This window comes from Chrysemys picta, chromosome 13 (genome assembly GCF_011386835.1).
Source record: "Chrysemys picta bellii isolate R12L10 chromosome 13, ASM1138683v2, whole genome shotgun sequence".
Classification (NCBI taxonomy): Eukaryota; Metazoa; Chordata; order Testudines; family Emydidae; genus Chrysemys; species Chrysemys picta.
Genome location: NC_088803.1, coordinates 51,915,744 through 51,928,587, shown reverse-complemented (window position 1 = coordinate 51,928,587; position 12,844 = coordinate 51,915,744). Strand labels below are relative to the sequence as shown.

The window sequence follows — 12,844 nt, the reverse complement described above, 5'->3', positions numbered from 1 at the left end:
ATCATAAAACCTCCCCGCCTCCTCTCTAGGGATAACCTAGCATGTCTCTTCCATCTCTAAAATATATGGTTCTCAAACTAATGATACTGCAGTAGAAGAAGAGTAAAAGACTCAAACGGTTCATGTTTCCACAGTACAGTAGATTGAACTAGAGGTCAATTAACTGCTGCTCAAGAGAAGGCCCTCTCTCCCTACCTTATTACTTGGTATGTCTTAGCAAGTAAGCATAAGGGTGATTCAAGGAGAAAACCACTGGAGTCTGCACTGTTCCTAATATGAGAAGAGACACCGAGACACCTATTTGATGTCAGCAAAATGCTGGGAGGGGAGAGTGTGGGATTGCAAAAGGATTTCCTCACATGATTTCATGGAGAGGAGAGTACTGTATCCTGTATTCTTTCCCCACTCACCCAAGGAAAACAGCAACATTTACTTTTACTTTTTTTGCTTTAATTTAAAGCCATTTGTCCATCTTGAATGTTTGGGAGGAGATATCCCCCTTTTGCTTTAGGGCCTGTCTGCATTACAGTTTAAGACATTCCAGTAACTAACAGTCTCCATGACTAGAGTGGACATGAATGCATCACACTCCCCTCAACCAAGAACTGTGTTTTAAAACCCTGCTATAGTTTCCATCCATACTACAAAAATGAAAGAGCTTAACAACAGTGATTAAACTCTACTGTACCTGAACCAAGCTATAATACAGTTTAGTACAGCATGTATGGATAAGACCAACCAAATTCAAAAAATCAAAGCATTAGCTCAAGCAGAAGCCTAGTTTTGTCTTTGCAACAATTCCTACAATATCAGGCAATTTGGTTGTCCCCTGACCCAGGGTACAACATGGTTTGGGCCTGCAGGGTAGACAAAACCAAAGTGATTTTTACCATGGCCTTGAGTCTCACGTCAGGTCAGCCAAAGTCCAGGATTGTAGCAGAATATGATTAAACCCTATTTGGGAACAGTGTATGCTACAAAACCAAACCATGTTTTAACAATGTCAGTGTTGTAACTAAAGTTCCTTCAACATAGTAGAAATTACAGTGTAGACAAGACACTCAGCTAAAGCCCAGTTTTAACCCAACTTGGCCACTCCGAAGTTTAACAGCTGTTGGTAAACGCTGTTTTCCTGGCTACATGTACTTGGCCACAGATTATCAGGAAGGGGATATGGGGATTATTAATCAAACTCTACTTGGTTAGCATGGTATCCAAGGTGGTGGGGGAAATCTTGGTCCTCCCTTGTCAAGGAATAAGTCAACCAAGCACAGCACAGGCAGGATCATAAGGGACTGACTCGCATTCCTACTCTGAACCTGTATTTCGTGGGTATTTGATGTCTGCTTGGGTTGAATATTAAAGCCCCAACCTCCATATCACTTCTATGGCATATGGTGAAACCATTTCTTACCCATGTTGAGACAAGTTTGTGGTCACTAGCACAGTTTTCACTTCTTCCACACCACTGCCATCAACCACATTGTCAGGTGTCGTTACCACGACCACCTCCTCCATGTGAACGCTCACATCTGGGGTTGCCATGGTTAGGCAGGAGAGCACAGAGATCACCAGCTGGGTGGAGAGGTCCCTCCGTGAACTGGTTTCCTGTCAAAGAAAGAAAGACCAAAAATGTGATACATGAGAAGATCCCCACTAGTAAAAATGGCTAGGAAGATAAGAACACAGAACAGGACCAAGACCTTCTCAAGGATTTCACAGGTAAATCCTGCATCCCAAATAAAATATTAGTAATTCCCATCCCACTGGTTCCATCTTGAAAATAGTCTAAGTGAAGAATATAAGAACCGTAAGACGAGATATTGGAAAATGTACCAAGTCTATGCATAGGAACCCAAATACCTTAGTATTGGGTGTAGGATTTTAATATGCTTTGTTGCTGTTGTGTGGGTGCTACTTCAGAAGCCATTTGAGACAACAAAATTACATGGTAGCTGGACTTCTCCCAGTACTGCCTATGTTCATAAAGTGAAACAACCGGTAGAGGCCAGACCTTGCATTTTTTTGGCCCCATAAAATGGCACCCTGGGAAAAAACATTCAAACAGTAGAGCCTGCCCATATCACTGGTATTTATAAATGTAATTATTCACCAAAGGATATCGTCAACTGGCTAGCTACTCCTGACACTACAGAACTATTGGCCAGCAAGTTAGTGTCTGAGCATTGTATGCCTTGTGACAATTGGACTGTGTTTTGCAATCGGAGGCTCTTCTCTGTTGTTATTTCTTCCTCCCCACATCTATTTTACAATGGGGAGAGAGGCTGATGTATGTCATCTCCTGCTCCCATCTGGACTGTTATTGAGTTGCAGCAGTCAAGGTCTTCAGGGCTCTGATATAGCCCAGCATCCTCTTTGCCAGCACCCACGGCACTTCAGAATATAGGAATTGCTTTACCAGGTCACACCAATGGTCATTCTAGTTCAGCACCCTGTCTCTGACAGTAGCCACTACCAGATGCTTCAAAGTAAAGTGCAAGAAACTTCATAGTGATTACTTTGTCGTGGACGGAGAAAGCATCTTCTTAATTCTATCAATTAGGAGTTGGCTTCAAAGTGCTACCTGTACTAGCAACTTCAAGGCAAAGATACCCCAGAATCCTCTATACTGGCACTAAAAGTATTTCAAAACAACAACCCTGGCTACTCTGTTTGGAATATACCCTCAATCTATAATGTCTCTCTTTTCTTGTTAATGTCTTAGGTGAATGTCACTAAAATTATGTTTAAAACTTTGTGTGTTTCCTATTTTAATGTGCTTAAAACTTTTAGGTTTCAGAGTAGCAGCCATGTTAGTCTGTATCTGCAAAAAAAGTCCTGTTCTTTTTAAAACTTTTACACACTACACTTTTCACTACCTGTTGTGAGCAACTGTTACCCTTTCTCTTCCTCTCCCCTTGAAGTTTACCCACTATCCAGTCACCACAGCGCCTGACTTACTTATGCCAGCCCCAAAAGCCCTTGGTCTCCAGTCCATCTCTGCTGCTGCTAGGATTTTTCCACTGTTAACACTTGCACATCCTCCTGCTTCTCTGGTACAATCCCATAAGATTCCTATTCTTATTTAACATTTATACTGTGGTAGCATCTAGTCCCCCACCAAGTTGGGGCCCCATTGACCTCGGTGATTCCAAAATGTGTCTTACGATATTCCTGTAAGGAGCAGAAGAGAATGTCTTCAGGTTTCTGGAGGTCACAGTGGTTTCTGGACACTGATTCATGGAAACCAGTCAGCTCCAGGATGTAAATGCAAATTCCTTCCATTCTCAGAAGTTTTAGCCCAAAACAAAACTTTGCAGAATTGGAAAGCACAAAGTGACAGAGAAAACTGTTTTCAAGTCAATGTTTCTAAGGGATCAATAACAAATTTAAGAGAAAAAAATATTTTTAAAGTTCGGATTTTAATGTTGATGGTTTCCCTTTAAAGGCATAACTGTCTCAGCTAGCTTTTGCTATCCGCTTTCCATAGTTTTTCTTTCCCATTACTACAATGAGGACTCTGGTGGCACCTTAAAGACTAACAGCTTTATTTGGGCATAAGCTTTCATGGGTACTTTTGTAATATGTTCCCATTACTGGCTCGCCTCCTAGCTGCTACTGACTGAAGGGGGACAAAAAAGACTCCCTGAAGAATCAGAAGACTTCTCTGCCTTACTAAATGTATCACCACAGGGAATCCCTCTGTTAGTTTCACTGATATAGACAAGATTATGTTAAGCAGTGAAGCTGTCACACTGCACCTACACACAGCTTAACACTTTCATTGTTCTGCACTGCAGTGCTCTTTGTTAGAAAGTCTGTTCACATTATCATAATACCAAGATATACCATGTATAATAGACTGCACTGCAGAAGTGAGTCTCCAGCTAGTAGTGGTACTATTTATCATTTAAAGTTCAGTTCTATTCTGAAATGTGATTATGCAAAAATGGCATTTTCTTACTCAGCGGATCTGTTCCTTCGGTCCACCGAGTCTCACTTTACTTACCAAAGTTATTACAACAGTCATCCCTGCAGAACAATAACTTTAGTTTGAGAGAATAAACTTGGATACTTTTGGCTCATGTACCATGAAAAAAACGATTAACTAAGTTCCAGTTGTAGGGCCATGTCTGTAACTCTACAGGCTTAAAATTACACTATTGTTTATATTTGTGCAAACCCACAATAATGCTGCATCACTGTAAGTGAGAGCAGCATTTGCCCTTTAGAAAGTTTATTACTGGTGAAAATGCAAGAGCCAGAAAGCTTGGTACCTGAAAGCTATGCTGTGTTCTGAGCTTGAAAGGCTGACGATTAGGGGAGAAAAAAAATTCTTTACTTGTGAAGTGAGCAATATCTGACATACTAAATGTGGAACCACATCATGCTTTTTTAAAAAACAAACACACAAACAAACAAAGTTACTTTTCAGAGCAGAGCAACACCACACTTAAGGATGCCATCTTAAACACCTCTGGAACTACTTTCTCCAGGTGCAAAACAGACTGTGGCAGATAGTTTGGATTCTGGGATCAGAGATTCAAATGCAAAAGACTATAAGTGACAAAACCCTTAACAGAAGCCCTACTCATTTAATGCGCTCTTTCCTTCTCTTACACACCCTCTTCTCCACATCTACATTACGCTATACTACACTACATTACAAACACACACACACACACAAAGCTATTTCTATTGCTCCCAGGCTTCGCACAGGGTGCCAATGGCAGCCTTTCCCCTCCTTACCGGTCTGAGCATTGGTGCTCACAGCTGCTGCCCTGGCTGTCTCTGCCTGCCTGGCCACATACCCAGCCACTTTATAACCCCAAAGTGCCCAAGCCCTGCCCCTAGAGCAAGGCCTGGAATCTCTTCTTGTGTAAGAACCACAGAGCTCTGAATCATCAGCTGCCAACTCGGGGCAAGTAGCCAGCCTGGGCACGGCTCTGCAGCACGCAGGGAGCAGAACTGCTGCTGAACAGCTCCAGATCCAGCCTCTGCCTGCTGTCTCCCCAGGCTCTCTGTACTCCTGTTCTAGGCCTTGTATCATCTCCTGGCTTCGCTTGTACCCTTTTTACCCATTCGTCCTTCTTTCTTTGACAGTGTCTGGTATCTTTACCCAGAGCCCTGCTGTCCAAAACTGAGGTACTCTTTTCTACACATGGACCCCCATACCCAGGTAAAGCCCCAATGAAGTCAGCAGAGCTCAGCCCAGAAACAGGGGTCCACTCACACGGTGCTCGTTGCAGATTGGAGCCTCGGTTTTATACTCCACTCATCCTACAGAAAAGCAGAGCAGGGGAGAGGCTAAGACAGTTTAAGGCTCCTTACAAGAACAACCTGACCCTCAAGTTGTTTGCCAAACAAAACAAAACAGAAGTTGCCTTGGGTCTTTTCCCTCCCCCCACTTCTTCCCAGCCAAGTGTATTATTTTAAAAAAAAGATAATTGTGTTGCATGTCCCCTCCCTCAAGGACAAGCTGCAGATCTGCTCTGACCTACATTTAAAAATCCTGGGTGTACTAGCTGACCAATACAAAGATGAGAAAGAACTATTCCCTGCTTCAGCTTCCTTGTCATATGGCACTTTGGGAAGAGCACTACAGTCAGCTATAGGCTTGCTTCCCAAAGGGCAGTACAGGCCATGGCAATCTGAGCTGAGCCAGAACAGGAATTTAGGCAAGCAGATGGGCAGATAGTTTTTTCTACCAGTTGGTGCCACTTCCAACCACTGAGGTGGGAGGCCAGTTCTTATTTTCAGCTTCAGATCAGACACAGTTACAACTCAAGCTCAAATCTTCAAAGAGCTGTACATCCGTAAAATTGGGACTGTACTTCTTTTCTCCCACATTTGTCTGTCTTGGCCACTTCTTCAGGGTAGGAAATCTCTCTTACTATGCATGTACAGCACCTAGCACAATGAAGCCCTGCTCTCGGCTAGACCCTCTAGTTGCTAGCTAACACCACTAACAAATCACATATGAAAGTAAGAGAATTTGCAGTCAAAATTTCTAAACCAGCTTTATCTCTGCCCTATTATTCCCAGCCAAACTTTCCCACCTAACGGTCAAGACACAGAAAAAGCACACCGCTGTCCCAAAGGAAACACTTCATACTGGATTCAAATTGTAACAGAGCCTATTACTAACTTATGACTAGACAACCTGTTCTTCCATGCTTTCCCAGGGACCACAACTTTCTGTTCTATATAGGTTCTTATACTATGCTTATCACCATAGTATCTGAGCACCTTCCACTAGTGCATTAGTGCACTAGTGCATCTCTTTAACTAGTGCATTAGTGCATCTCACATGTCAACCTACTAACCATTCAGCAACCTGCACCCATCATCCCACTCTAGATGGAGATCTCATTCTACCCTATTCACCCTCCCAATACTGGCCAGAGACCCTTTGCTCTAGCTACTGTACAATCCAAAGATCAACCACTATAATGGCCCACCCAATCATGAAACAGTTACAAAAGGAGAACTTAAGAGTTGTTAGAACAGGGATGGGCAAACTTTTTGACCTGAGGTCACATTGGGGTTGTAAAACTGTATGGAGGGCCGGGTAGGGAAAGCTGTGCCTCCCCAAACAGGCTGGCTCCTGCCCCATCTCACTTCCTGCCCCCCTCAGAACTCCCAACCCATCCAACCCCCCCTCGCTTCTTGTCCCCTAATCGTTCCCTCCCAGGGCCCCACCCCCTATCCAACCCCCCTGCTCCCAGTCCCCTGACTGCCCCGCCCCTATCCACACCCCTGCCCCTGACAGGCCCCCCGGGACCCCACGCCTATCCAACCTACCCAGTTCCCCATCCCCTGACCTCTATCCTCGCCCCAGCCCCGAGACTCCCACGCTTATCCAACACCCCCCCACCCACACACACACGCCCTGTCCCCTGACCACCCCCAGAACCTCTGCCCCATCCAACCGCCCCCTGCTCCCTGTCCCCTGACTTCCCGCCCCTTATCCAACTCCCCAGCCCCCTTACCATACTGCTCAGAGCAGCAAGTCTGGCCGCTGCACTGCCCGGCCAGAGCCAGACACGCCACCGCGCTGCCTGGCAGAAGCACACAGCCCCGCCGCCCAGAGCGCTGCTCACGCGGCGGCATGGCTGCGGGGGCGGGGGGACAGCAGGGATGGGGATGGGGCTACCCTCCCTGGCCAGGTGCTCAGGGGCCAGGCAGGACGGTCCTGCGGGCCATAGTTTGCCCACCTCTGTGTTATAATCATAGAAATGTAGGGTTGGAAGGGACCTCAAAAAGTCATCTAATCCATCCTGCAACACTCAGGCCGGCTTAAGTATGCCTGGACTATTCCCGACAGGTGTCTAACTTGTTTTTAAAAACCTCAAAATGACAGGGATTCCACAACTTGTCTAGGTAACCTGGTCCAGTGATTAACCATCCTTATAGCTAGAAAGTTTTTCCTAATATCTAATCTAAGTTTCTCTTGCTGCAAACTCAGCTGATTACTTCTTGCCCTTCCCTCAATGGACATGGAGAACAACTGATCACCATCCGTTCTATGACAACCTTTCACATACTTCAAGACTTATGTCCCCCGTCATTCTTCTCTTTTCTAAACTAAACATGCCCCACTTTTTCAACCTTAAATAAGTGCTCTTCCCCTCCCCCCCCCCAAGATTTTGGTGGTTAAATTAAGCATTCATGAAAGCTAGGCTCTCACAGCAACAGCTTGAGCCAAAAGAATACAAGGAGTTGCTAGGAGAGTGGCTCTCTTTCGCTTTCCGTGTACCTCCAGTCTTATCAGCAACAGACTGTTGTTCCATCACAAGGTATTTTCTGAGTGAAGACTGCCAATCATGCCAACTTATATGGTGCTTTTAAGATGTGAACAGTTAGGAAACAGGATGAGAGACAACAAAATGAATTTCCTCGAGACCTCAGCAAATTTCTACAAGGACGGTAACAAAAAATCAAACATAATGCAGCTTCTATTTTTTTTTTAATAACAAATGAAAGGCATATTTTGTGCCAATAACTACAATGTGGACCATGATGAAATGATCATGCAATTTTCCTGAAAGAAAGTCTGTATTTCATCCACTTAAAATTTACGGTAATGTTTCTAGTGCAATTAATGGCATGCAAAGTTCTCTGCTTCCATCCCACAGGACTCCTGCCAGAAAGCCAGACTAACTGCACATCTGAAGTAACAAGGGTTTTATATGATCGGGGGTGAGGGAAGGTTGTTTATTGTTTAAAATATACACACACATTTGGTGAGAGGGCAAAGCAGATGGAAGGCTAAGAGAAACAACATTTAAACTTTAGGCAGCAACAGGTTAGACGCTTATGCCCTAATAAATCTGTTAGTCTTTAAGGTGCCACCGGACTCATTAATTTCAACACAGAATACAAAGTGTACAGTACTCACTTTATATTATTTTTATTACAAATATTTGCACTGTAAAAATGATAAATTGTATTTTTCAATTCACCACATACAAATACCATAGCGCAATGTCTTTATCGTGAAAGCACAACTTACAAAAGTAGATTTTTTTGTTACATAATTGCACTCAAAAACAAAACATTAAAACTTTAGAGCCTACAAGTCTACTCAGTCCTACTTCTTGTTCAGCCAATCACTAAGAGAAACAAGTTGGTTTACGTTTATTGGAGATAATGCTGCCCGCTTCTTATTTACAATGTCACCTGAAAGTGAGAACAAATGTTTGCATGGCACTGTTGTAGCTGGCATTGCAAGGTATTTAAACGCTAGATCTGCTAAACATTCGTATGCCCCTTTATGTTTTGGCCATCATTCCAGAGGACATGCTTCCATGCTGATGACGCTCATTACAAAAATAATCCATTAATTAAATTTGTTACTCAACAGCTTGGGGGAGAATTGTATGTCTCCTGCTATGTGTTTTACCCGCATTCTGACATATAGTTCATGTTATAGCAGTCTCGGATGATGACCCAGCATCTTGTTCGTTTTAAGAACACATTCACTTCAGATCTGACAAAACACAAAGAAGGTATCAATGTGAGATTTCTAAAGATACCTACAACACTCAGCCCAAGATTTAAGAACCTGAAGTGCCTTCCAAAATATGATCGGGACAGGATATGGAACATGCTTTCAGAAGCCTTAAAAGAGGAACACTCCAATGCGGAAACTACAGAACCCGAGCCATCAAAAAAGAAAATCAACCTTCTGCTGGTGGCGTCTGACTCAGATGATGAAAATGAATTTGCGTTGGTCTGCATTGCTTTGGATCGTTATCGAGCAGAACCCATCCTCAGCATGGATGCATGTCCGCTGGAATGGTGGTTGAAGCATGAAGGGACATATGAATCCTTAGCGCATCTGGTACATAAATATCTCACAACGCTGGCTACAACAGTGCCACGTGAACACCTGTTTTCACTTTCATGTGAGATTGTAAACAAGAAGTGGGCAGCATTATCTCCTGCAAATGTAAACAAACTTGTTTGTCTGAGCGATTGGCTGAACAAGAAGTAGGACTGAGTGGACTTGTAGGCTCTAAAGTTTTACAATGTTTTGTTTTTGAGTGCAGTTATCTTTTGTATACAATTCTACATTTGTAAGTTTAACGCTCATGATTAAGAGATTGCACTACAGTGCTTGTATTAAGTGAATTGAAAAATACTATTTACTTTATTTTTACAGTGCAAATACAATAAAAAATAAATATAAAGTGAGCACTGTATACTTTGTATTCTGTGTTGTAATTGAAATCAATATATTTGAAAATGTGCAAAACATCCCAAAATATTTATATAAATAGCATTCTATTAGTAACAGCGCGATTAATCATGCGATTAATTTTTTTAATTGCTTGACAGCCCTAATTAAATCCACTATCACTGCAGCTGTCTGCCTGACCACATGGATGAAAAGAGGGACAAAGAAGAGACGCTATGTTTTAAGAAACTCGGATATGCGGAAAGATTAAAATTCCTTGGACCTGACTTCAAACAGCCAGAAGGAGAGGTAGAAACCTCCCCTCCCATCCCCAAACACAAATTGCATTCTCTGGAAACAGGCATAAAACTGCTTATTTTGGAACTGTTAACGGGTTCCATCCCCAACCCATTTCTGAAGAGTATCCAGCCCTGAGTTCTGCATCAAATCAGAAGGTGCACACCAACATAAAATGCTTGGAAACAAATTGAAACACTAAATTTTAGATTAATGTAATTATTACAGAATCAACACATTAATTTTAATATTTAATTATGTATCTGTGCTTTTCATGATACCACAGATATTCCATGTCATGGCAGTGTTCAACACCAGAGCGTCACAGTAACCAGGAGGACTTGCCTCAGATACTAGGTCAACTGTGTAACCGGGAACTCAGGGAGCTGCCAGTAACCCTGTTTTTTGGGGGGGGTACTTGAGCTTAAGGCAGGGAGGGGGAGGGCACAAACTGCACAAGGTGAACATATTGCATACAATGGCAGGGGAGATCTTGGACCTTGAGAGGTATATGGGTATGGAGACTACAAGAATGCTGGCAGGTGTGTGAGAGAAAAAAGGGCTTCCACGGAATGTCTGAGGTATTTTTGACTACAAGGTGGTGCACATCTTACTTACACACTCTATACAGTGCTCAAGGGCGTGTTTGCAATTGCAATGATGGCACAATGCACGCAAAGTAACAGGGGCTGGTTGCAATGAAAGGTTATGGGGTGCATCTCATATAATGCCCTGAGGAGGAGAGAATTTAAATGGGGGTGGGGTGCAAATATTGCACATAACACCCAGAGAGGGTGGTGTATGATAGTGTAAGAAGACACTAGATGCAACACCCAGAAGGGGTGTATTGTAAGGGATGGGGGGGGGGATATGAACATTGTGCAGGCACTGCCCAGAGGAAAAGGGTGTACATACTGCAGGCACTATTCAGAGGCGGGTCTGCCGGCAAGGCGTGGGTGCGGCGAGTGCCTGGTACTAACCCTGCCTGCAATGCCTAGGGGGAGCAGAAGCACAAAGGGACGCAAGGTGGTGCAGACAATCCGCTCCGCGCCCGGGGAGGGGAGTGTGCACAGCTAGCAGCAGGGTGGGGCAGGCGCCGCATTCAATCCCCGGAGCAGGGGGGGGGTTATATCTGGAGGCAGGGTGGGGCAGACGCTACACGCCACGCCAGGGGTTCCCGTGCCCGCGAAGGCGCGCGCGCTGCTCGGCTGCAGGCAATGCCCGGGGAGCCGGACACCGCGCGCTGCCCCACGGGGGGCATTTCCACAGGCGGCGCGTGCAACCCCCGCGCGAGCTGCGAGGAAGCCTCCCGCCCCTCCCCCGCCACGCGGCAGGCAGCGCCCGCGTCTTCCCCTCCCGCGCGCGGGGGCCCCCGCAGTCCCAGCGCAGGCGGGGAGGGGGAGGGGAGGGAAAGGTTGAGGCGGGGGCGCGCTCACGCTGGCAACGCCGGACGGGGGGGCGGGGGCGCGCTCACGCTGGCTGCGCCGGGCGGGGGGGGGGGGAGAGCGGGGCGGGCGGCCGGGCGCTGCCGCCGTCTCCCTGCCGCTGCCGTAACGTCCTGACGCTCCGCAGGGACCCGCTGGCCGGACGGTGCGTGCGGAGGCCCAGCGGCGGCGCCGGGCCCGGCTCTTACCTCAGGCTCGGGCTCCCGCTGCCCCGCGCAGGCTCCGGCTCCTTGTTAGGCGGCGGGTGGGAGAAGGGGGGAGCCGGGCTCCGGCGCGCGCCGCTCTGCCCCGCGCAGGCGCACGCGGGGGCAAGGCAGCGCTGCTGGGACTTATTTAGCGGGGGCGGCGGAGCCGGCCGGGCTGTGAAATAGGTGCCGGCCTGGCCTAGCGCGCCTGCGCGACAGGACGGCTGGGGAGCTGGCTGCTGGGCTGGGACGCTGGCGCGCGCCGTGAGGGCCGCGGCAGGGGGAGCGGGCCCCGTCCGCGCGCTTCCCGCTCTGCCCTCTCTGTGCGCAGCGGGGGAGCGCGCGCGCCCGCCTCTCTCTGCTCCTGCAGCAGCAGCTGCTGCGGCGGGCTCGTGCATTGGGCCACCTGCCTGTGCATGCTCCCAGGGCAATGGGCGTTGTGCTGCATTCCGTGCGCGGGGGTCCCTACCTGCGTTGGTGGCTGGTGCACGTTCGGGTTGTGTGCTGGCCCTTCTCTCCCCTCCCCTCCCCCCCCTTTCCCGTTCGTATTAAGCGTTGATATGGCCCTGGCATTTAAGTGCTAATCTGCCTGGGTTCGATTTGTGCAAGCGTTCTGTATGTGCACGTGCATTTCCTTTGTGCTTGCCTTCAGCTTGGCCGCTCTCCATGCTTTGCACCTGTGCATGCATTCTGTTTAGGGCTGGTGGTGCTTGAAATACGGTGCTCGTGCCGATGTAATATTAAAATGCCCCGAACGGCCTCACACTTGGGCCTTACCACTAGAGCTTGCAATGAGGGAGAATTAGTGGGCATCTAGTTCCTGGTGGTGGTGTAATATATATATTTATTTTTAGTATAAAGCATCCCTGCTAATGCACTCATAGTGCTGCACAAACCTCACTAGTCCAATACAATTTAAAATATTACATTTAATTCAGGTTCTTATACCGCCCTTTTCTGTAGCATAGTATCTGAAGCACTTTCCAGCAGTGCATCAAACAAAGAGACACGTGACAAACATTAGTCATTCTTCCTTCCTTTTCTTTTTTTTCTTTCTGATGATTTGTTTTGTTTGGTTTGGTTGTCTGCTCTGCTACATGTGTATATATTGAAGGCAAGGTTAAAAAAAAAAGTGCATCTTGCACTTGGAACAGAAAGTGATGATGCCTAAGATGGTTCTTGGATTTTGTGACGTTTGTTTCACAACCTGTGATTGGACCTTGAGAAAGTTCTCT

General features: G+C 46.3%; 1 protein-coding gene across 4 annotated transcripts in view; it reads right to left on the bottom strand.

Annotated features, from left to right (window-relative positions):
* Positions 1-11,934, bottom strand: part of GMEB2 (glucocorticoid modulatory element binding protein 2) — a 40,855-nt gene extending 28,921 nt beyond the window's left edge. The window contains exons 1-2 of one of the 4 annotated variants that reach the window (XM_005291732.4): positions 11,613-11,934; positions 1,415-1,608 (exon numbers count right to left, since the gene is read on the bottom strand). In XM_005291732.4, coding sequence (XP_005291789.1) covers positions 1,415-1,545 — 131 coding nt within the window. In that variant the 5' untranslated portion in view covers positions 1,546-1,608; positions 11,613-11,934. Of the gene's footprint in view, positions 1-1,414; positions 1,609-2,961; positions 3,141-11,612 lie in introns of those variants that run through there. The other 3 variants (XM_065566259.1, XM_065566258.1, XM_065566260.1) reach the window with 3 other exon arrangements.
* Positions 11,935-12,844: the final 910 nt, after the last annotated feature.